The following is a 23,404-nucleotide window of genomic DNA, read 5'->3' as shown; positions in this document are numbered from 1 at the left end:
GTTTGCGACATGGGAAAGAAGAATTGTACAACAGGATTTAAAGGGTTACACAAGAATAAGCACAAAGCAATGATTCATCATCGTGTTGCTACATTGTAGAGGTTAACATATCAAAGTATATGCATGTACAAGTTTGATGCCCTTTTTTATTCCCACAAAGAGCATTGATGTGTGTGGCAGAGGCACTGAATGGTAGCATATATTTATTTTTGTAATACTTTATGCATGGTTGGTTCAGGGTTTTTACCCTTTTGATTATAGTTTCTGTGGTTGATTGTCCTTGTCTTTAAAAGTGATACATTTGAAGTGTATAAATATGATTGGAAATAAATGATCTCATATCTCAAATGTAAATGTTTCATACAGACTGAGCAGCAAAATTCAGCTGTGCTGTCTGTGGAAGAAAAAAAAAAGCTAAAAACACTGAAAAGTTTGATTTAAGTACACGTGCCTCTGAGGCATTTAAGAAAGCAGGTGCCACTCACATCACCCATGCTAATGTTAAGAAATGAATAAGCAGATGTATCATCAATGGGAATTTGCACAACCAAAATAAAATGTTATATTAATAAATGACATCATCACTTTTATAAATAATAATACAAAACTTGCATCTGTCTTGAAATATATGTTAGCTATATTAGCTTAAATCAAGCATACTAAAGACTTATGAATACTTAAGGAACAATCCAAATCCTACATAGCAGATTACATTTCTGCCATGTTTATTCAGGTGTAAATGTATATTTGTATACTAAAGGACCACAAGAGGGCAGTGTTGTGTTGCCACAATCTTTTGTTCCCAGGCCCTTTCATTGCTATTCCACACCCTTCCGGAGATGCCCCCTCTCTTCTAGACACTGGTGATGATGATGCTGAAGATCTGGATTTGATGAGGAGATCGGATGAAGAGGAGGTGTGATGAGGTCTTTGGATTAGCTCTCCTGGCACTGGATGTGGTGAAAGGAGGTGGATGGGGAGGAGGTGGTCGGCATCATGAACACCTGAAATCACAGCTGACTGCAGGAGAGAGGAGAACCATTTTAAAGTTTGGCTGCAGCACGGTGATTGGCTGCTGAGATTGAGGTGAATGTAGGTTAGCAGGAAGCCTGTGATGAGCTGATTAAGCAGCTGTGGAATGAATGTATACCAGTCTTCCTGAAAGAACTTGCGCTGAGCTTCATTTGTCAACAAGGTTAAACGGTTTACTTTGAAAAACAACATAGCTGCAATGTATCCCTATTGTTCTTAACTTCGGGGTTTATTAATAAGGAAGTAAGTATGGACAAAGCTCAAGTTTGTCTAATCTGTTCTTTACCAAAGAAATACTAGATAGTTCCACATGGTTGATTCTGAGGAGGAAACATCTCTCTTAGAGGTATGCAAACTATGAGAAGGCTAAGGTAACAAATAAACATAGCAATTGCTTTAGGATTATAAAGGTTGGTAGGAGGGGTTTTCATGTGGGAGATTGACGTGAGGTAAGATTACATGTCAGATGTATTCAGAAACAACAGCAACAACCTCATCAAACAGGACATTTTGTTTATTTTGATTGGTTCCCAGGGCTGAATACAATGAAAGAAAGGTGATATCTTGAATTGAACTATCCTATTTACTAAATTACTTTAATTAGCCTCATACAATATGAAGGTGACTTTCACTCACACCCTTATGATTTCCTCGCTTGTGCGTCCTCCCTATGCAATTACCTTTTTCTGTTTGCCTTATCCCCCCCAATCTGTTTCCTTCTGTTATGGGATCTTTATCTCCCCCCCTCTCTACTTGCAACATTGTTTCAATTGTTTAGGGTGTGTTGTTTCTTCCTGCTATCTCAGAAAACCTCTGCAAATACAGCCACATGAGAGCATTTTCTGCCAGACATGAATGCAGAATGCATCAAGCACAGTCTTAAAACTTGATACAATGATATTTTAAATAATTGTGGTTACAAATTTGGGAAAGGCCCATTTCTGTTTCAACACGACAATCCCCCAATGGACATAGTCAGGTCCATAAAGAACGTTTTTTTTAGATTATTGTTGTGGTAGAAAACCAGCTTGCTCAGAATTCTTGAATGAAAAGGAGAGAGAAAGTGACATGGACAAACACTTACTGATAAAGTTGAAGGACTGAGACAGACAGTTACCCAGTGAGGGTGGATTGTTTCCTTCAGAAAATATGCTGCAAGGCTGAAAGCAGAGATCCAGATTTACTTGTCTAACTGGAAAGGCCGGAGGGGGTGTGGGCTGCCTCTGAGAGTGTGACAGGTGTGGTGAGAGAGGGACAAAAAACAGATACAGCCGCACACACGGCTGTAAGAGACGGAGAGGAAATAATACTGGAATATAAAACTCTACAGGTGGAGATAAAGCATCCAGTGCTGACTGTGAGTATAAGCTTCATTACATGTTACTATAGTTTCATTCAAAAACTATTAAGAGTGACGTGTGTAAAAATGGGTGTGTGTGAGAGGGAAAGAATGAGGTTGCAAATAGTCATAATTAAACAGGAATCTTACTTCCTAGGCACAAATAGTTTTTTAATGTCTGGATTGTTTTTGCATTGTCAGGGACTGAGGCAAACCATTTTGTACATCCACTGGAAATAAGAGGACATACGACACAGAGAGAGGAAGAAGGATGGCCGAGTCCCCGAAGATTGAACTCTTCGTTAAGGTAAGACCTACTTGTGATGTGTTGTGATTAAAAACAATCCTGATTAAACACAACAGATATGGACACAATTGTGTAAATGCCCTACCTATGTATGTACTACATATTAGTTGACAACAAACATCTAGTAAGCCTTCAGTTTCTTTTAGAAATGATATGGCCATGCCATTGTTTCCCTTTTCTATATTTCATCTCACACTGTTCCTTTGGTAGCCTTACATCTCAAATAAGATGAAATAAAAGATTATAAAAAGACAATTTCCAGATATCAAAGTGCCTGCTTCAGTATTATTTAGTCAGTCTATTACTTAATTTGTGTTGTTTTTGTATTGGCTCATAATGTATGGGACTTTCCAACTTGTTCATTCTATATGAACGTTGCAATGCATTGAATGGCAAATGATGTACAGTTGAAATGATACTGTTCCACTCTCTGTTTTGTGATGGACTCTTGTAACTGAGTTGAGGTTATCTTTCAGTGTTTTTTTTTGATATTATCAATGTGTGCACTTATGGTGAACAGTAGAAACTGAAAAAGAGGCCTGTTCAGTTTGGAAACCAGTGTCCTGCCCTTTCAAAAATGTGTTTGCCTCCATGAATGCCTGTGACTCAATGATGACATGCTGTAGTGAAATGCATGTCATCATTGAGTCACAGGCGTTCAGGCATACCAAACATTGTCTAAAACTGGGCTGTTTCATTTGGGTGTAAAGCAGGGTCAACTCTCCACTTAAAATTCCTCAGCGATCAGGAAGACTTTATGTGGTCAGATACGTTGCAGCACTGATACTGAAAACAACATACCAGTGTCCCATTTCAAGAACATGTTGACTCCTATTGTTATAAGGTGTGACAATACAGGTAAAACATTGTTTACTTCCCATGAACTAGTCAAATGTGAGAGTTTGGGCTTCAATAGAAGGCCTTCTTTCAGACTTGTGGAAAGAAAACATCCAAAATTCACAATTGTGTTTATTTTACTTTTACTTGTATGTCTGTAGATTCCCAATACATTCACCAAAAGTTAGCATTAGATAATGCCTCACTTGCATATTTAAACATAACATTTCAACTTTTATTACAAAACATTATTTTCTTATAAACTAGGGAGGTTTCATAGTAATATCTCTTACTTTTTTGTTTACTATATTAACCTGTAGCGTCTTGCATAAAGTATGTATTTTCCAATACATTTCTTTAGAGGCAGTTTTTCTCATTTTAATTCATACTCTGATATCAGTTATTTGTCTTGCATGTGTTCTTAATGTCGTGTCTTTGTGTCGGTCAGGCCAGTGTTGATGCCGAGAGTGTGGGGAACTGTCCTTTCTCCCAGAGACTCTTCATGATTCTTTGGTTGAAAGGGGCCAACTTTACCCTCACCACTGTGGACATGAAGAGGTGAGAACACTCCTTATTGTTGTTTCCTAAAGTTACTGGTCCTGTCTTCAAGACTGACTTAACGGATTAACACGTACAACTTGCAGTACAATGAAAAATATGATGTTTAGGTTTTTTGATCTTTTCTGTACTTCAATATTTTATGAAGTCATCCCTCTATCCAAAGTGTGGACAGGGTTGCAGAGGGAATGTAGCCTGTGTCAGCACACAAGGGAAAATAGTAAGAGTTTTAGGAGGAAACGGCCGTACCTCACATGAAGAAAGTTGAAAAACAGACACAAATAAATCAATGGCCAACAAGATCAAACCCAGGACCAACCTACAAAGTAGGAAACAAATAATTAAGATCTCCTCACACAAAAAAAGTTTGAAGCAAAACTCAAAGCTGTTAATTATCTATTGATGTCCTGAGGTGGTCAGAAAGCACTTTTTAATGAGTCCTGAAACACAATTAGAAATGTAAAGTGGAAGAAATCCAGTTGAAGCAATTACTAATCGTTTTTATTTGAGCTACACCTTGTTTGCTGTTCTGTTGCAGGGCCCCTGCTGTGCTGAAGGCTCTGGCTCCGGGCTCTCAGCCCCCCTTCCTCATCTTCAACGATGAAGTCAAAACGGACACTAACAAGATTGAGGAGTTCCTGGAGGAAAACCTAACCCAGCCTGAGTGAGTAGATAAAAGAATAATAAAATCATTTTTAAAACAGACCAATGACTTCAGATGAATATTTATAAAAATATAAACAATGTAAAATACAATGAAAAAATAAATACATTAATACTAAAAACACAAAAACGTTTTGAATAAATACATGTTTTATTCTCCCAATGGCAGGTATCCAAAATTGTGCTGTCGATACAAAGAGTCCAACGGTGCTGGAGATGACATCTTCCGAAAATTCTCAGGCTACATTAAGAATCCCAATTCTGGAATAAATAACAGTAAGGGCATCATCTGGGCCCAGGAGTTCAAAACTTTTAATCTCAATCAGATCCGATCAGATTTTGAAATCCCATTTTTTGTGATCCAGGATCAGACAAGTCGGCCACATTTTGTCCCTGGAGTTCAAAGCAATTCAGGATAGGATCAGCCTGATCCAGATTACGACTTTTCAAGATGACTAGATCCTGAAAATCAATGCTTTAATCCTACCGATCGCCATCTAGTGGATATGAAAAATAATACAAGGAAGACAAGAGACCACATTGCAGAGACATCTATAATGTTTAATTTTATATTTTTTTATTTGAAAGGTGATGACAGATGATGGACTTTTTTTTTGTTGAAGATATTTTTACTCTAATCCAAATTACATTTGTGATTGAAAATCTTTGCTGTGATACTTTTATGAGCATAAACATTTATGTCATCGACATTTGGTTGAAAACAAAATAGGCCACCACAAACGTGAGCAAAAATGGAAAAAATAAAATGTATTTCCCATGAAGGCTAAAAATTGTGTATTATTTCAGTTAACAAACTTTGCCATCTTATTTCAATTGAAACATATTTTAAAATAAATTGTACAGTACATTTTGCTCTGGTAATCCACTGGAAATCCACCCCTCTGGTGGGATCAGGATAATCCAGTTTTTTGGGATCAAACTGATCCCAATCCTGTGTTGTCGGTTTGAACTACCCGTTTTGAAGATTTGATCCAGATTAAAGCTTGGATTGGATTTCCTGATCTGATCGGATATCAAAGTGATCCTAATCCTGTTTTTTGGTTTTGAACTCCCCAAAATCCAAATCTGATTTGATCAGATAGGGATTAAAAGTTTTGAACCCCTGGGCCCTGGATACATCAAAAAAGAATTACTGTAATTTCTGGATATTGTGGATAACAAAAGCCTGTGATACCTTTCTGTCTTTCAGTGCTGGAAACTAAATTCCTGTCCACCCTGGTGAAGCTGAACATGTACCTGGAGACGCCCCTACCCCACGAGCTGGACCAGAACCCCAACGCCACCCAGTCGACACGCCTCTACCTGGACGGGGAATCTCTCACCTTGGCAGACTGCAACCTGCTTCCCAAACTCAACATTGTCAAGGTAAACGGACTTCAGCAGTACGACAACAAGTGGTTGAATATAAGTACATTTACTCAAGTACTCTGATAAAGTACAAATGAGAGGAATTTGTACTTTATTTGATTATTTTCACTTTATGGAACATTATATTTTGTATTCAACTTTTTGTCTACTTGCATATTTAGATTATTCATACAAAATATGAATCCACAAATCAATTATGATATATAATTTTAAGTAAAGCCAGGTAGATGTTTATAAAGTAATAGTTTTTTTACTAAGAGCAACTTTGAAGTGATGAACACATGCATCACTTACAATAATGTATTATTTATGATTCTGCAAAAAGTACGTTTACTTTTGGTACTTTAAGTATAGTTTGATGTTAATACATGAGTAAACATTTGAATACAGGAATTTTGCCTATAACTAAATATTTGTACACTATAAAATTGCAACTTTTAGCTAAGTAAAATAGTTCTTCTTCCACTGATACATTTGTTTCCTTCATTGGTACAGAAATCCAAAAATAATTCTGTAGTAAAAATGTGTAATAATAACGTAAAGTAATGTGTAACTAATTCAATTCTCCTGATGTCTTATTGCATATAATACCATCTTAAAACCTCTCTTTCTACAGGTGGTGTGTAAGCAGTACCGTGACTTTGACATCCCTAAAGAACTGAAAGGTCTGACACGTTACCTGGATAATGCCTACAAACAAGATCAGTTTCGTTACACCTGCCCGAATGCTTCAGAGATCCTTATTGCCTACCACTCTGTGGCAAAGTACCTGAACAAATAAATCACAGGAACAGATGAAGCAGTGTAAGTCCGAGCAAAAAATAATAAAATGAGAAATACAGAGAACAACAGGTGACTAAATGCATGGAAACTGTACATGATTTATGTTTTATTTGTCTGAAAATAAGATTTTTGATAATGAATGGGTCTGCATTGGCATATAGCTTTCTAGAAAACTATTGTTTTTATCAATGAAGTTTGCCAACTGCTACTTCAAAGTTGCTTAAAATCTGCATTTGTATATACTGTATGTTATGTTGCATGCTGTGGTTATACGGTTGTGTATTTCTTATTCAGCCCCAGCAAGAGAAGTAAGAAAGCACTGTAAATCCAAGGAAATATGTATATTGTTTGTCATTGTGCATGCATGTATTGTTTCTGTATTGTTTCATTGCCACAATGTTGATTTCAATTAATGAATTACATTCTAACATGAAATCAGATGCAACTTTAAAGCAATTATTTTATGTTCAGGAATAGTACATGTGCAAACATGGAATACACATTTTGTCTGTAGATATGGCAGACAGTAAGCTATGGTTTGCTTTCAAATGGTCTTTTAATGGTACGTTTTTCAACTCACACAGACATTTTTTTCTCTCAATAAATTATTTGTTAACATCGCTAATAACCTTTCACAGTCCGTCCTCTTCATGTTTGTGTTTGAAAATGAGTGCGTGTGTCTTAGTAGTGACTCTGTTATGTTGAACTTTGCCAAAATGTATAAAAAGAACGAAGACCGGGTAAAGAAAAAGAAAAAACCCTATTGATAAAGATGTCCTTTACAAGATGTTGTAAACAAGTTTGGTGTTGGTTGTTGGGTGAGTTTGCAATAATGTGTAAACAATGTACCTGTAAATGCCAGAAAAACAATAGCTGCTAAATGTATGAAGTGTAAAAACCACGCTTCTCCAGATGTGTTGCTTTCAAATGTTCCTTTGTTGACAACATTCTCTTGCTTCTCAAGCTAAATAAACACATTTTAAACCTTGAGTCACCTGGTAAGTGAATCGCCACAAAGCTGAAAACATAGGTGTTTTTCTAAGAAACTCTTTTTAAATATACAAGGTTGCAACATTAAAGGGACAAAGCATGTGATGATTTTATAGAATATGATGCATTTCTGTAAACCACCCAACAGTAACATTGTTTTTATTAGAACGACCCTACATATGTGCACCAATTATAAGCAACATACACATTATGCAGCCAAAAACCGATATCATATATAATAGTTAAACAATGACAGGTTAAGATGTATTGCACAACTGACATACTTAAAATACAATAATAATCCTCACATAGTTTTACTTAAGTAAGGTTTTGAATGAATATTTTCACAGAGCAGTATTTAAGTAATGTAAAGGATCTGATACTTCTTCCACCACTGAAGAACAGCACTCCAGTAAATGTTCTTGATTATGTTACACCATTTGATTGGATTCAAAGCCATAGTCTTTTGTTAAACAAAGGATACCTGCGTTTAATGTTTTAACTAGAAAGACAAGTGTGTGCGTGCTCCGTTCCTGATTGGACAAGGGCGTTGAACGGTACCAAGGCAACAACAGACATTAAAGAAGCTATTGGTGGATGTACAGACATGGGCGGGGCTAAGCAAGTGACAGGCAGAATACAGAAAACTTTGTTAGCTACTTGCTAACTTCGCTCCATCGTCTCTTTGAAATGTCACCAGCCTGACACAGCGCCCCACGAATCCTCGAAAAGTAAGCGGAATGTTTTCTGTCCACTTGGTATTTATTTATGCTATTATGTTGGTGAACTTTGGATATAATTACTGGCAATACGGGTAACTGTAGTTATCCAGCTGCTAGCTTGTGTTGTGTTAGCTTACACCAAGCTAACGCTGGGACTGCAGCCACAACAACAGCCTCCAGTTACTTAGTTTTGGGGTTATTATATTAGCTTTTCTTTGACTTGTTACGTCATAATGACAGGAATCAAGATGATGACTGGTGGCAAGTGCTGCTTATTCACAAATGAATGTTGCTGTTTTCATAGTTTCCCCTTTCCTCCCCAAACAACTCGTGATCTCCATTTAACCCCCTCTCTTCTGTGCGATCATACTCAAAGTAAAGCTACTCAAAGCTTCCTTAGTCCTCCTATTGTCAATGTGTATCATCATATTCTATATCGAGAGTATGCACAACTTGCTTGTATCCTTTATGTTCATCCTATGTTTATTGTTATGGACTGAATACAAAGGCATGTCACTTGTGAAACCCTGATTTTGATTTTCACAACAGGATGGAATGCCAAGGACAGGATGATGGAGAATTCTGCAGATTGAAATATTTAGTAAGCAGAACAGTTTCTTTTAAAGCAAACGCTAAACAACTTGTCATAACAGTAGTGACCTTTTCTGAACAATACCTAGTGTTTATTGTATTGAAATAACTGTGATAATCTAAATTATGCTTTTAGGTGAACAGCAAAACCGAAATTGGAATAAGAGTGCAACGGTTTTTGGAGGAAAGGATGCAGACCACCATGGTATGAGATATCAATTCATTGTGACAGCATACAGTAGGCTCTACCCAGCAAGTATAGGCACTACCATGCATACTGTGTTGTCGTGATTGTACACTGTTATTTCCAGTTAGCATGTATACAAAACAGTTTGTACTCCTATACTTGTTTTTTACATTTATATATTCATTCTAATATTTAATATTCCATCCGTCACATACTTATGTAAATATAATACCTTGCTTTATATCTTGTTATTGTTAATTTGTAAATTCAACATGTATATTTTCTACTTTCTGATTTATTTATTTTCTTTTCATTTGTATTGTACAATGCCATGTCTTTTGATGCTGCTGCAACACAAACATTTCCCAAATTGGGATCAATAAAGTTCTATCCTATCTTATCTAGCAAACCATGACTTGCCAGTTAAACTAAAATGAATCCCTTAGTTTTTTCAACACTATAAACAAGTCCTTATTTCCTTTTTGCATTTCATCTTGGGACGATATTGTATCAACAGCACACTAACATCTAGTGTTTTAGTATAAATACTGTGACTTCATTTAGTTTATTTTCTAAAACATTCATGCAGAAATATGCACAAACATGGCAAGAACATTGGGACATTAGTGATACAGGAAGACATCTTTATAAAATGCAAAGGTATGTGGGGGATGGAAGGAAGGTGGTCATAGGTCATACAGGTCTCAATCATACATTAAGTAAACAGGAAAGCATCCAACCGGAAAATCTATACGCTGTAGCCAGCCAGAAACTGAAGAAAGCAACATATCATGACTTATCACTAGCAGGGCTGTTAGGGAAAACATCAGGCAATATGTATTGTGAGATTATTACATTTCCAAGAGAAATTGATACATTTAAAATAATCTAGAGGTTTAGTTCTTTTTTCTTTTCTTTTCTTTCTTTTCTTTATTATTTTCTGCATAGACTCTTGTCCACACTCCAGTCCAGTTGGTGGCGGTAATGCACCTACAAGTTGGTTTGCCAACTTATAAATGTATAACAATAAACACCAAAGAAGAAGAAGAAGTTTATTTCCTAGTGTGAATGCCCTACATACTTAACCAGCTTCAAATGTGTATGTCTTTAACTAGGACACCACTTAAAATGAGCGATTCTGAGGGCAGCTACACTAAAACACCCTCTCCTGTGTCCATACTATGTTGACAAAGCTTCCTGTGTCTATCTTCTAGCTTACAGGTGTGCTGATTGGAGCGGCAGTCGCTGTCTCACTCATCGGGATTGTGGTGCTCTTCCTCTACAGGAGATTCAAGCTCGCTCGTGAGTCATCCAACCTCTACCCTGACTTTATCTCAATGCTGTAGTTCATGTTTATTTGGGTTCCTTAAATGATATGGCTGTTCAGGAAAGTCTATATTTAGTTTTCAGTCTTCTACAGATTGTTGTTTTTAATATTCCATCCCTCACATACTTGCATATATAATAACTTGCTTAATATTTTGTTAATTTGTAAATTGTATATTTTCTGCTGCAACACAAACATTTCCCAAATTGGGATCAATAAAGTTCTATCTTATCTTAACATGGATGTTTTCGTGATTGTTTTCTAAGGTGCAAAACAGCCTGGTGTACCACAGTATCGCTTCAGGAAACGAGATAAAGTGCTCTTCTATGGACGGAAGATAATGCGAAAGGTTTCTCTTGTTCCATTTCTGTCTCACTCGTACAAGTGTTAACAGCTGGGTAGACTTATTTCAGTACTATAAAGTTGGTAAATAGGCTTTTGAATGTATTAAGGGCAAACCCCTTTCATCAAACTGTAATGTAAGCCCATTCCCCAAAGACTGAGTGTTTGTATCTTGTTACACCACTGCATGAAACCTACTCCACTGGTTATAAGAACACCAATCACTGTAATGTACTCTGATACCGTTAGACTGAAATTCACCAATGCATTTACCTTAGTGATTAATGCTGGTCATCATAATACTATTAATTCCCAGCCACTTGCGATTGTTTTCACCACCTATGTGTATTTGGGCTACATTATGTCATATCAATGTATTTGTCTGTCCAAAGTAAAACATGAGGAGTCATTAAAAACATGGATGTTGTTTTTGTTTTTTTAAGGTCCAGACGCTGTCAGCGGTTCCTCCTCCCAGCTCTACCTCAGTATCTAAGCAACCGCAGCGCATTCGCAAAAGAACCAAAGTTTTAAGCATAGCTCGCAAGTATGATCCATTCATACTTTTCTAAATGAGTGTGTATAAGTGAAAAGTAATTTTTCAATTTAGCTTTTGACCTGTTCATTAAGATTAGTTAAAAAAAAAAGAATTGTGATTTAACAGAATCCTGAGGATCAGCAAAGACCCTCCCACCCTGCAGCCCAAGGAACCGCCCCCCTCCCTGCTGGAGGCTGACCTGACAGCGTTTGATGTTCAGAGCTCAAACCTTCCCTCGGAAGTCCTCTATATGCTGAAGAATGTCAGGTAAAAAAATAAACTATTTCCTACAGACTTCCCTTTTTTTCTCCAATGTGTTTTTATCATAATGTGTGTGGGCTGCAATTTGTTGTAGGGTCTTGGGTCACTTTGAGAAGCCCCTGTTCCTCGAGCTGTGTCGCCACATGGTGTTTATCGAGCTGCAGGAGGGCGAGGGTCTGTTCCGGCCAGGAGACGATGACGACAGCATCTACGTGGTACAGGACGGACGACTGGAACTCTGCATCCAGGAGACCGTATGTGGACAGAAAGTTGAATTTGACTTTATCTTCTTCTCAGAGAAACTACATTTTGAGCGATTCTTGTGCCCTTTTACTATTTTATTAATAAGTTCTATCATATACAAAGCAAGCCTCTACCAAGCCTTTTGGCCATTGTTAATATACAAAAATGTTATGTAGATAAACTAACAATATACGTGATAAATTAAATGTTTCATTTCAAGACCGACTTGTAGAAAACATGACAACTTTGCTATTTTTGTAACTGGGACAGGTCATTAGCAATCGTGAGGGCACATGCACACTTTACTCTCTGTTATGACAGTCTTAATGTCCTCCTTAACCTTCCAATACCCACGTGGATAACTAATGAAAAGATATGACCAGCAGAGGGCAGTAAACCATCATTTATCTTGATGCAGTCTACTGTTAAAGCTTCATGAAGTAGAAAGAAATGTATAGCTCAACCAGTCTATGCTCACAACACCTTGGTTAGTATTTGAATGTGCTGCTTGATTCTGTGAGTATTGAAAGATCAGGAGGGCCTCCAAGTCTTTTTGTTAAAGCTCTCGCCGCTAGGTTTACTAATCCCAAAGAATCCTGCAGATTTGTTTGAAATGTGCATCTTATGTGTGGCTTCACCGTGAAGTTTGATTAAAGACTCATCCGCTTTGTGTTTTCTTTAGGATGGTACAGAGCCAGTGGTGAAGAATGTGGTCCCAGGAGACAGCGTCCACAGCCTGCTCAGTATTCTGGACATCATCACTGTGAGCAACGTCTCAGCTTCTGTCCTCTTTTGCTCTCTGATCTGTTCGTGTCACCTCTCTCCACGGTTTATATTTCCACTCATGCTTCTCTTGTTTAGAGCAAATTCCTTTTGTACTTCCTGTTTAACTCAAACTGTATTTATTCACACCACCCATACCCCTTTGTGTCCACCACTTCATTTAGATATGATCTCTAGTGGCATACTCTGTTTGGTTTCTATTTCCTATGCTGTCGTACTCAGTTTTGATCCTCAATGCAAGCTGCATCTTTTAGAGTTCTTAAGATGTCAGCAATTTGTACTGTTTTCGTAGTTTTAGTTTTCTTTTGAGACATTCCTATCGTTATATTTCCTAACAGAATAATAATAATATCTGTATAGTACTTATAGTACTTATTGTAAGTCGCTTTGGATAAAAGCGTCAGCTAAATGTAATGTAATGTACCTTTCATGCACAAAGCAGCCCAAAGTGCTTTACAGAAAATATAACAATAATATTAAAAGAATATTAAAATGAATACAGAACAAGATAAAACATCTACATCTAATGAATTCCCGTGAATTAAAGCTGACAAGAAATACAAATATGTTAAAATAAAACAATAAAAAATGGAAAATAAAAGCAAAACAGAAACAATACAGTAAAACATGGACAACGATACTAGTGAGTGAAAGTTAAGCCATATTAAAGAAATAGGTTTTGAATGAGCTTTTAAACATTTCAAGGCAGTTTGCTGTTCTAAGATCCACAGAATCCACAGAATGAAGGATGGCTCATGTTAAGTGCAAGCAAAACAATTCAAAGAAATCAAAGCTTGGAAAAACTCATTTAACTAATCAAATAAATTGGAGATAAAATGAGAGCAAAAAAAAAAGTACAAATCATTTTTTCATGAATGTTCCTATCAGGTGGCCTCCAACAATGCAGCCAAATAAGTATCAAAGGCATAAGTGACTTACATTTGAGTTTGAACTGTTCTGCCTTCCTCAGGGTTATCCGGCTCCCTATAAGACTGTATGTGCTCGTGCTGCTACCCGCTCCACCATCCTACGTTTGCCTGCGTCAGCCTTTGAGTCTGTGTTTAAGAAATACCCAGAGACACTCGTTCGCGTCATTCAGGTAACTGATTGTTTACAAATAAATATACAGTATGGAGATTTCTTTCCTTGAGACAAGTTTCTCCCTCATACATCATCATTCATTAAAACGTGATGTTATTAGGTGTAATTACAGTCTGATGTATAATATGTTTTGCTCTGTTAACGTTGATTTTGTGTGTGTTGCAGATAATCATGGTGCGCCTCCAGCGAGTCACCTTCTTGGCGTTACATAACTATCTGGGCCTAACCACTGAGCTCTTCAATCCGGTAGGAGGGAAATTAATTTGTGCACACATATTTGTGAGTGTCTGTGTACACATACAGTCACGCTTAGAAGCTCACATTAAATACCTAAGCACCAGTGGAATGTGTACATAAACAACCACAGAAAGGTGCCTACACACTCAGTTTCACACATGCAAGCTTATTTCACACAACATTAAGCACAGAACCATAACTCAGATCTTCATGAAGCTCAGTGAAAATGAGAACAAATGATTACAACCCCTTCACAGAAAACAAGGGGGGGGCAGTTACATTTAAACCTGGCTTGCCTTAGACTTTAACCCTTAGATACAGAAGTGGGTCTTTTTTGACCCGGTGAGGTGGTTTTCTTAGAGTATCTTTGTAATTACATTTTTTTATCATTTCATATTCCAGCTATTACGCAAAAACATGTTTTGGATATGCCATTCAAATTTTAAATTTACATTTTAAGAAATTGTAGTTTTTGTATTACTACCCCAAGCTTCCATAAGTGGGTCAAAAATTGTAATGTAAAATAATGTCTAAAATTATAAATAGTGACAAATTAAATATAAAATATTTCTAGTGTGAACCAAAATATAATACAAAATATTATACAAGTAATTTTTCTTAACCAAAATGACACAAATGGCATAAAAACACATTATTCTAATACGGGTCCTTTTTGACCCACTTATGGAAGAGTGTAGGGTCCAGACACTCGTGCATCTAAGGGTTTAAGATGAGGTATGATGAACCTAAAACACTCCTCAACAATTTTGAAAGATGATATGTGGCAGGGCGTTCACTTAGCTATTTCCTGAAGCTTTAAAACGTATTTTAAATTCAAAGTTGTTCTCATAAATCAAATGCCACAATGGAAATCGTGTTTTTATAGCGGGTTTTTCTCTCAGTGATTTGTATTCTAAGAAATGACTGCTGTTATGGAAATCTAAAAACCCCAATACTGTAGAGTACAAGTCAGAAAACAAATAAATGGTGAATCAGACAGAGTTGTCTTTCTGGTGATGTTTATTCGAACAAACATCAGATACAATAAAATATAGACACAGGTCTCACAGAGTATAGGATAGTCTGCGCGAGTGTGCGCAGTTTAATATGATAGCAAAGCTTATATTGAGGAAAGGGTGGGAAGGTCAGAAATCTGTCTTCACACGGTCACATTGTTATTAGACACATGTCCTTGAGCTGTAGATCTCAGGAACGGCAAGTTCTCCTGTGACTATGTGTGAGTCATAATAGCAGCTGTGGCCTTGAAGTAGAGTAACAAGAGGCAAACAGCACATCTAACCTAATCTACTTTGAACATATAAGGAATATAATAAAAATGTCCACTACATTCTCCCCTTTTGATCATACTTGATCAATAAAAAAACAAATGACAGGATAGACTGATATAACACATCAATGAATACACTCCATCACTGGTTTAAGTAAACACATCACAAATATATCATAGAAAACTGGCTGTTTTTGTGGAGGACAGACTCCAATATAATGTAAGCATAAGAGGAGAGTACACTCGATTCACATGATTATATTGATTATATTGTAGTGTCGGAATCAGACTCTTCTGATTCTAGCTGGTCTATCTCACTGTGGCGCAAAGGATTGTCTTGTAATGGAATAACAGTATACTGAACGGAAGCTAAAGATACCAGGCTGGAAAAGCCTTTCAGGGTTATATTAGTTTTTTAACCATAAAAAAGAAATTAATGAATAAATCAATCAAATACCTGCAAAGTCAGTGTTTTTGTACCATATTTGTTTTCTAGAAAGAGTGCCCAGAACACATAGCTTATCTTAATGTTGCATTTCAAATGTATAATGCATAAAATATTTCATGGCTACTCTAAACATTACTGCTGTCTAAGTATGGACTGTTAACTTGTTTATTTTGCTTCCTTATGATCAGGAGAGTCAGACGGTGCCCTTGTCCAATATAAACAGTGTGATAGGAGAGGTGACTTCTGGGAAGACGACTCGCCGCTTGCACTTTCAGGACGAGTTGCCAGCAGGGCCCACGGAGAGCCCCACAGAGACAGGTCACACATTCACGCACACATCATTCTAAGAATACACACATTTGAAATGGTGCTTTGTGTTGAGTTGACACTGATCCAGTGCTGGCACCTCCCAATAAACAGATGGTGTAAAGGACAGTCCTTCAAACAGCAACAGGAAGCTGCGAGCCTCCTCGATGCCCACCGACAGCGCAGGTAGGTCACTGACTTGAACATAAGCGATCACCAAGCGGCATATGTCTCTGCTAATGTCCTGCAGTCACTGATCTGAAAACAAGGACACACCAATAAACTCATAATCCTCCTCCTTTGTCCCTAGTTGCAGGAAATGACTTGAACATGGCCTATGAGCGAGCACGAGTCACTAAAGATGAGGCTCCACCCAGTCCTGCCACTCCCAAAGTAAGACCCCTGCCACCTCCTCATATTGTATCACAGGTTGGCTCATATCCCAGCATCCTCTGCATGTTATGCTGCAGCTCGTCTCGTTTTCCCCCATCAATCGCTGCCTTATGTCTGTCATTGTAGTCCAATCTGAAGAAGAGTGTGACGATGCAGCCCACGCCCTCTGAAGTGTTTCACTACACGGACAGTGGGGGGCACCATGATGCTGCGAACCTCAGTAAGAGCTGCACAATCTTCCAGGCTGCCAAAAAGGACCTGCTGGGAATCATCCAGCTGCAGGTGAGAGGAAATGAACACCAACTGGTATACATAAATGTACATTCTTATTGTGGCACATTGTTTGGGAGAATTCTGATCACTGATTTTTGGATAGATGGGATGACTGTTCTGATTATGAGAGGTGTGTTTTGTGATATTAAAGCTTATGAAGAGTTGCTTATTTTTTCTCTTGCAGGACCCCAGTCTGCTGGATGGCAGAGTGACCCTCCATCATGTCAAAGCTGGTTCTGTGGTGGCTCGTCAGGGAGACCAGGTTTGAAAGCTGTTACAACTTCCTTTCTGTTTCAAGGCACTGGCCGTTTAATTTAGGGTTTTAATATTTGCACACTCTTCTTTCACCTATAGAGGCATTAAAGGAGCAGGTTTACTTTTAGAGCATTGTGTCTTATAATGTAGTAAACAAGCTCTGTGGTCCCATCCGAAAGAGTCCTTTTATTTCATTCATTTGTTCTAATCCAGCAATGTTCAAATGTTGTTTAGGTGGACCCTGTTACTATTCATTTAGCACCAGTTTCCACAGCTGACTTGTAAAACACAATTTAAACACAGCGACCCTTAGCCACTCATGTGGGACAAAAGCTTGAACAAGCCTCATCAATAAATGAAACATGTATTTCTCTTTAAGCTGGAGGCAGTTGGTTTGTTCTTGTTGTATTGTAATGCAAGCCTTTGACATTTGCAAACAAGTTGTACATGCAATAAGAAGTGTAAAAGTACATCTTACTAACATGTTGTTTTATTCTCTCTAGTTATTGTGAACACATTCAAATAGATATTGAGGTTTACAGTTCTAATGTCTAAATGAGATATTACAAAAGTAACATTTGTGTGAAACATTAAATATCTAAGAATGGGGTCTTAAAAACAGGAATACAATTCACAATATATCAATAATAAACTAGAGCTATGATGATGACTGAAATCATTTGTTGTCGTCCACCTTCTAACTGTTAAATCTCTGCTCTTCTCCTCTTGCTGCTTTAGGAGGTGAGCATCCAGTTTGTGATTTCTGGCCTCCTCCATGTTTACCAGCGGATGATCGACCGTGAAGAAGAGACGCGTCTGTTTGTCACGCACCCCGGAGAGCTCGTGGGACAACTAGCTGTCCTGACCGGAGAGCCCCTCATATTCACTGTTCGAGCCCAGAGAGACTGCAGCTTCCTCTCCATTTCCAAAACCCACTTCTATGAGTCAGTCACACCAACACACGTGCACACACCCAGCCATGCATTAAAGTGTACTCAAGATGTGTAGGCAGAGGGCAGTTACTATAGATAACTATAGTTTAATCCTTTTGTTCTTATGTTTGAACAATCTACAGGCACAGAGAAAGCGCAGCACCTACAAACAAATTGTGTTCCTGATCTTCTTCAGCTATTATTGTTCATAAATAGATGAATCAACAATAAAATTGTCAAATATATGATTTAGAGAAATGTTGGACACTTCCCTGCTAAGATAAGCAAGTTACTACTTTTTAATTATTTAAAATTGAGCTAAATTGAGCGTTATAGAAAGTTTAATAGTACTGGAACTTTTTATTGTTAGTTTTCCTCCCCCTCCCCCTTCATTCTTTGATGTTATCTTTTTTATGGTAAGATTAGATTCTGATCTCGTTTTGTCCAAACTTGTAGTAACTGCATTTAGGTTTTGTAGTTAAATCCATTCTTACTCGTCTTTCTGTTGATTTGACTCTTCTTCAGGATAATGCGTGTGGAGCCAAAGGTGGTGCTGAACGTCGCTCACACTGTGGTGAGGAGGATGTCGTCTTTTGTCAGACAGATAGACTTCGCTCTCGATTGGATGGCTGTGGAGGCTGGCAGAGCGGTCTACAGGTATTTAAATGATTGCTTTTCACACCAAGTACTTTGCCGTACTTAGTTCCCAGCACTTAGTTCCCAGCACTTAGTTCCCAGCACTTAGTTCCCAGCACTTAGTTCCCAGCACTTAGTTCCCAGCACTTAGTTCCCACATGGAACTAAGAGCAGATCGCGTTCACACCGGAATAAGTTCCCTGAGGGAAGATTACGCAAATGAAGCCGCTGACGTCACTTCTTCTTCTTCTGCTTTGGGTTTACTGGCAGGCCGCAAACAACTTCACGGCGTATACTGCCACCCGAAGTCCCCGGAGTTGGGGACTGGCTTCAGTAGAAGCCTTCCGAGTAAATTGCCAGAACGCTGACACCTCCTCATCACTCCACCGGCGCTCCCATGTTTTTTGTTGTGTTGCCATAAGTTAGTCTCTCTCCGTTGGTGCGCGGGGCTAATGCTAATAATGCTAATGCCAGCAAATACAATGGCGGCTTCCACAAAACCTTTCCGAGTTTTATGGGTCGTGGATCATCAGAAATTGGAACTTTTTTCTCCCTAGGAAAGTATCACCTCTCTAGCAGGGACTGAAAAGGGGGGAAAAGTTTTCATGTACTAAGTTCTCTCTTTGGTTTGAATGCAAAATCCCAGGAACTATCGGAACTAAAAGGGAAAAGTACTCCGGTGTGAAAGGAACTTAGTTGACAATAATCAAATCACATATTTTTTAGATCCATTACAAGTTATTAAACATTGGAGGTTTTGGTTCACATACTTGTTGGCATATTTGTGGGGAATTCAGTTATCTGTGTATTTTTCAGGCAGGGAGAGAAGTCAGACAGTACTTTCATAGTGCTGAGTGGTCGACTGCGCTCTGTGATCTTGAAGGAAGATGGCAAGAAGGAGCTGATAGGAGAGTACGGACGTGGAGACCTGATTGGAGTGGTAAGGATCAGGATGGGTGACGGGGAAGACAGATGGTAGATAGGAGTTAGAAAACAATGAATATCTGTTGGGGGGTGAAGAGCTCGACGCTCGTGAACTCAACAGGAGGGCGGGGGGAGCCGCGAATCAATTCATTTAGCAGGAATCTGAAAAACTTCCATGCGTTTCCCTTCATAGGTTAGCATCTAAAAGCGAACAGCAGGACTATTTTAGTTTTGCTAAACTATGTAAAGGAACGTCACTTTGTTTCACTTTCACCCGGCTGATCTCTGCCACGATGCTTCTAATAATACCTGGGGTGATGGATGCTATGGTAACCGTTACCTGGAGGAGGGAAGCTGTCGTTGAAGCTATCATTCTGAGACATATTAAGCACGGCGGTGTTGACGTCAAGTCTCCATGATGAGATCTTATTTATAGACCTCTTTTTTCTTTACCTGAAGATACATCTGAAAGTCTTGGACGTTGCATAGCAGGATCCTAATGGTCACATATTCAAGCTAAAACTGATTTAAAACTTAAATAAAGATACATATATAAGTGTAATTTCCAACATTATCAGTATCTTATACAGGGACGTGCACAGACATTTGGAGGGGCTATTGCTCTAAACTGGAAAAAGGACCCGCCCCAAAAAAAAACATAAGACCTTTTGAAAATTCTAACTTGTTTTTAATGTAAAAGGTTCATAAAATAAAACACTGTCATTGCAAGTGACTCTCAGTTTACTTTTATGTCCAACTGCTAATTTCGTCATTCAGGCACATTTTTTGTTTTGCGGTCCATATCTCATTAAAATATCTAATGTTAGTAACTATTAAAGAAAAAATGGGGACAATCCTGTTTGAATGTAGTTTGCCCTTTGTAACTGCTGTGCAGACATACTGATAAAATAGGGCTTCCAACTGATTACTTTAAGTAAACTCACTAATTAATGAAACCAGTTCAATACGCATTATTCTTATTATCATTCTTTATGAGCGCAGTGACGGTAAGATATCTAATTACTTATTTATTTAGTATTCCATAACTTCATAACAGAGATGGTCAAACTAAAGTAGAGACATGGCAGAAATCCTACAATGAAGCGGGACAGTGAAGTGTTCACCCGTGAGAGGGCGATCAAGAAAAGAGAGAGAGCGGCCCTGTTGAAGGAGTTCACGGAGCAGAGTAAAAGACACAGAAAGACAGAAGCACAATAACAAGTATATTTGTTGCGAAACGCTCCAATACTAATTGTGGGCTTATCGTGTTGATTCGGCCACAATAGAAAACAAAAAAAAACTCTCGCTCTCTCCAGAGGGGCAGGTCAGACAAAAATGGCAAACAGGCTGTTGCCCGGGCAACAATAGCCCTTACCTGTGCACGTCCCTGATCTTATATATTTATTTCATGTAATGGTTATGAATCATTGGGATTTGTTTTGACTCCTGATGATGGCCCTTAGTGTTAACAATGTGTCACAACGTGCACTCTCTTTCCTTTGCCTCTCTGCAGGTGGAGGCCCTGACCCATCAGAACCGAGCCACCACCGTGCACGCTGTACGAGACTCCGAGCTGGCCAAGCTACCAGAAGGAGCTCTCAGCTCCATCAAGAGGAAATACCCGCAGGTAGACTGAACCTTCATCTTCAAATGGAAATTCAGCTGATGTGAAAACACAAACACAATTCATTTTCAAGAGTTCTTATTGGATATTGATTTGATTGTAGAAATGTCCAAAAGGTCAGCTTTGAAAATGAATGAAGATGTTACCCCAGACAATGAGAACATCTATAATTCATCATCAACTTCACAAAAGTGTGGGTAAAGGGAAGGCATGGGACCATATGAAAAATGCATGCCACAATTATCCCTGCTGAAAAAAAATGGATTTACTATAATATCCCACTTATCATCTAAATACAACTGAAATGGCACAAAAAACCTTCCTAAAACATAACTTTACGGTACATTTAGTTAAGAAACAAATATTGAATTGCATCACAGACACATACGTTTTTCAGGGAACATCCTTTTATGGAAAAACCTGCAATCTTTAATGAAATATATGTTAAATATTAAGATCCATGCACAATAAAGGATAATAATAGAAAATCTGTTCTTTCTTAAATGATAATTCCTTAATTCTTTTCACCAGGCTTCATTTTTCACTTCTCTATACTTGTGTGAAGATATTCATGATTATTCCAAAAATGAAAATTCACCTCAATAATCTTATGTTTTACGTTCCTATATCACCCAGTAATAGTAAAGGGTTCCCAAAAATGTATTTTCTTTGTATTTTGAATTGAAATGTTGTTGCGAACATATCTAAAGCATAACTATTTACATGATGGGAAAGTTGCAACCTGTAACACAAAGGCTCTTATTAAATATTCTGGCCTCTCAGGTTGTCACCAGGTTGATCCACTTACTGGGACAGAAGATCCTCCAGCAGGTCAACGGTCCTCTGACAGGTGAGGTATCTTCATATGCTCAGAGTGTTGCCTCCACCTGTGTTGGTGTTAATCTCCACTCACTGTTGAGGGGGAGGTTTGCTAATGTGTGTGCATGTCCTCAGCTCGCAGTTTAGCCCTTCACACTCCGGGCAGTAAGTGGGATGCGGGGAACCAAGCGTCCAACCTCTCCACGGTGACGGTGCTGCCTGTATCAGAAGAAGTGCCTCTCACCGCCTTCACCCTGGAGCTGCAGCATGCACTCATGGCAATAGGTAAGAAATACTGTGAATCTTGCTGACGGGAGTTTTCAGTGCCATCCTCCGCAGAGAGGGCAGAGCTCAGGGTCAAGGACACTTCAGGTTCTGGATGGTCTCTTTTTATATAATATTAAATTAGCCCAAACCATTTCCAGCATGGGCACACATTCTGCCTTCTCAGGAAACCTCTGCTTATGGCCGCCCAACCAGAGCCTTGTTCAGCTCGACTCATACAACTTAGGTGTGATGTGTCTGGTCCTCTTGTACAATAGCTACTCCAGGGTCGGCTCTAGAACAAATCAAATGGGGGGGAAATCATTTACCAAGGGGGGGCACACACTGCCGTCAACAACCAACACACAAACACCAACGCAACTTCAATTAAAAAAACATGCTGTAAAGTCTATTGTCTTTCACACACATTGCAGGGTGTAGTGCTATTTTATAGCGCACCTATGACTTCTGCATACATGCACGGTTGTGGCACGACCACCAAAACAGAAACATATGGACATAGGCATATAAAAAGTGTGCAAATGTATTTAGTATCCTATCCATGTGAACATGTTTTAGGTGGGGGGTGGACCTAACCTCCTCTAGGAGGGTCCGGGGGCATGCTCCCCCGGGAAGATGTTTTTTAAAATATTGAAGTTGTTGTGGAATATTTTCCAAGGCCCATAACTTTGACCCAGTGTATCAGTTCAAACTGTCCTGACTGAGCACAGGCACCTGTAACCTTGGCTGCTGTGCTCTCAGTGTTTTGTCTCCCTGTTCCTGCCTGTTGGCGTCAGCTGATAGAGGTGTTATCATTCTATCTTGTTATGCAGCATGTTGATGATGCTCTCTGAACTAGCTAAATACATGGGTCTGGGGTAGAGTTCTTCAGAATTGACGTGGCAACTCTACCGTGAAGTCAGAACCTCTGACTCTTGGACTTGTGATGTGAATCCTCCGGCCGTTAACTCCAAATAAACCATCATGTGTTTGACATCAAAGCTACTGCTCCTAC

General features: G+C 38.5%; 2 protein-coding genes across 3 annotated transcripts in view; both read left to right on the top strand.

The window, feature by feature from the left end:
• Window positions 1-2,228: 2,228 nt before the first annotated feature.
• clic3 (chloride intracellular channel 3) lies at window positions 2,229-7,898 on the top strand. Its single transcript, XM_034198176.1, has 7 exons — window positions 2,229-2,389; window positions 2,573-2,678; window positions 3,964-4,073; window positions 4,612-4,737; window positions 4,906-5,012; window positions 5,947-6,122; window positions 6,742-7,898. Exons 2-7 carry the CDS (start codon window positions 2,643-2,645, stop codon window positions 6,904-6,906), a joined length of 720 nt encoding a protein of 239 aa, XP_034054067.1. The 5' UTR covers window positions 2,229-2,389; window positions 2,573-2,642; the 3' UTR covers window positions 6,907-7,898.
• A 602-nt stretch (window positions 7,899-8,500) lies between these two features.
• LOC117534095 (patatin-like phospholipase domain-containing protein 7) overlaps window positions 8,501-23,404 on the top strand; it is a 29,574-nt gene continuing 14,670 nt past the window's right edge. For both annotated transcript variants that reach the window (XM_034198138.1, XM_034198137.1), the window contains exons 1-22: window positions 8,501-8,629; window positions 9,170-9,221; window positions 9,348-9,416; window positions 10,613-10,700; window positions 10,992-11,074; window positions 11,511-11,611; window positions 11,729-11,869; window positions 11,958-12,117; window positions 12,789-12,869; window positions 13,860-13,988; window positions 14,156-14,236; window positions 16,152-16,281; window positions 16,384-16,455; window positions 16,580-16,662; window positions 16,789-16,944; window positions 17,120-17,197; window positions 17,929-18,134; window positions 18,648-18,779; window positions 19,575-19,698; window positions 21,196-21,309; window positions 22,090-22,156; window positions 22,261-22,410. In XM_034198138.1, coding sequence (XP_034054029.1) covers window positions 9,171-9,221; window positions 9,348-9,416; window positions 10,613-10,700; window positions 10,992-11,074; window positions 11,511-11,611; window positions 11,729-11,869; window positions 11,958-12,117; window positions 12,789-12,869; window positions 13,860-13,988; window positions 14,156-14,236; window positions 16,152-16,281; window positions 16,384-16,455; window positions 16,580-16,662; window positions 16,789-16,944; window positions 17,120-17,197; window positions 17,929-18,134; window positions 18,648-18,779; window positions 19,575-19,698; window positions 21,196-21,309; window positions 22,090-22,156; window positions 22,261-22,410 — 2,296 coding nt within the window. In that variant the 5' untranslated portion in view covers window positions 8,501-8,629; window position 9,170. The remainder of the gene's footprint in view (window positions 8,630-9,169; window positions 9,222-9,347; window positions 9,417-10,612; window positions 10,701-10,991; window positions 11,075-11,510; window positions 11,612-11,728; window positions 11,870-11,957; window positions 12,118-12,788; window positions 12,870-13,859; window positions 13,989-14,155; window positions 14,237-16,151; window positions 16,282-16,383; window positions 16,456-16,579; window positions 16,663-16,788; window positions 16,945-17,119; window positions 17,198-17,928; window positions 18,135-18,647; window positions 18,780-19,574; window positions 19,699-21,195; window positions 21,310-22,089; window positions 22,157-22,260; window positions 22,411-23,404) is intronic.

The sequence above is a fragment of the Gymnodraco acuticeps genome, unplaced genomic scaffold, assembly GCF_902827175.1.
Source record: "Gymnodraco acuticeps unplaced genomic scaffold, fGymAcu1.1, whole genome shotgun sequence".
Lineage (NCBI taxonomy): Eukaryota > Metazoa > Chordata > Actinopteri > Perciformes > Bathydraconidae > Gymnodraco > Gymnodraco acuticeps.
The sequence above is the reverse complement of the archived record's forward strand: the minus strand, read 5'-3'. Positions and strand labels throughout refer to the sequence as shown.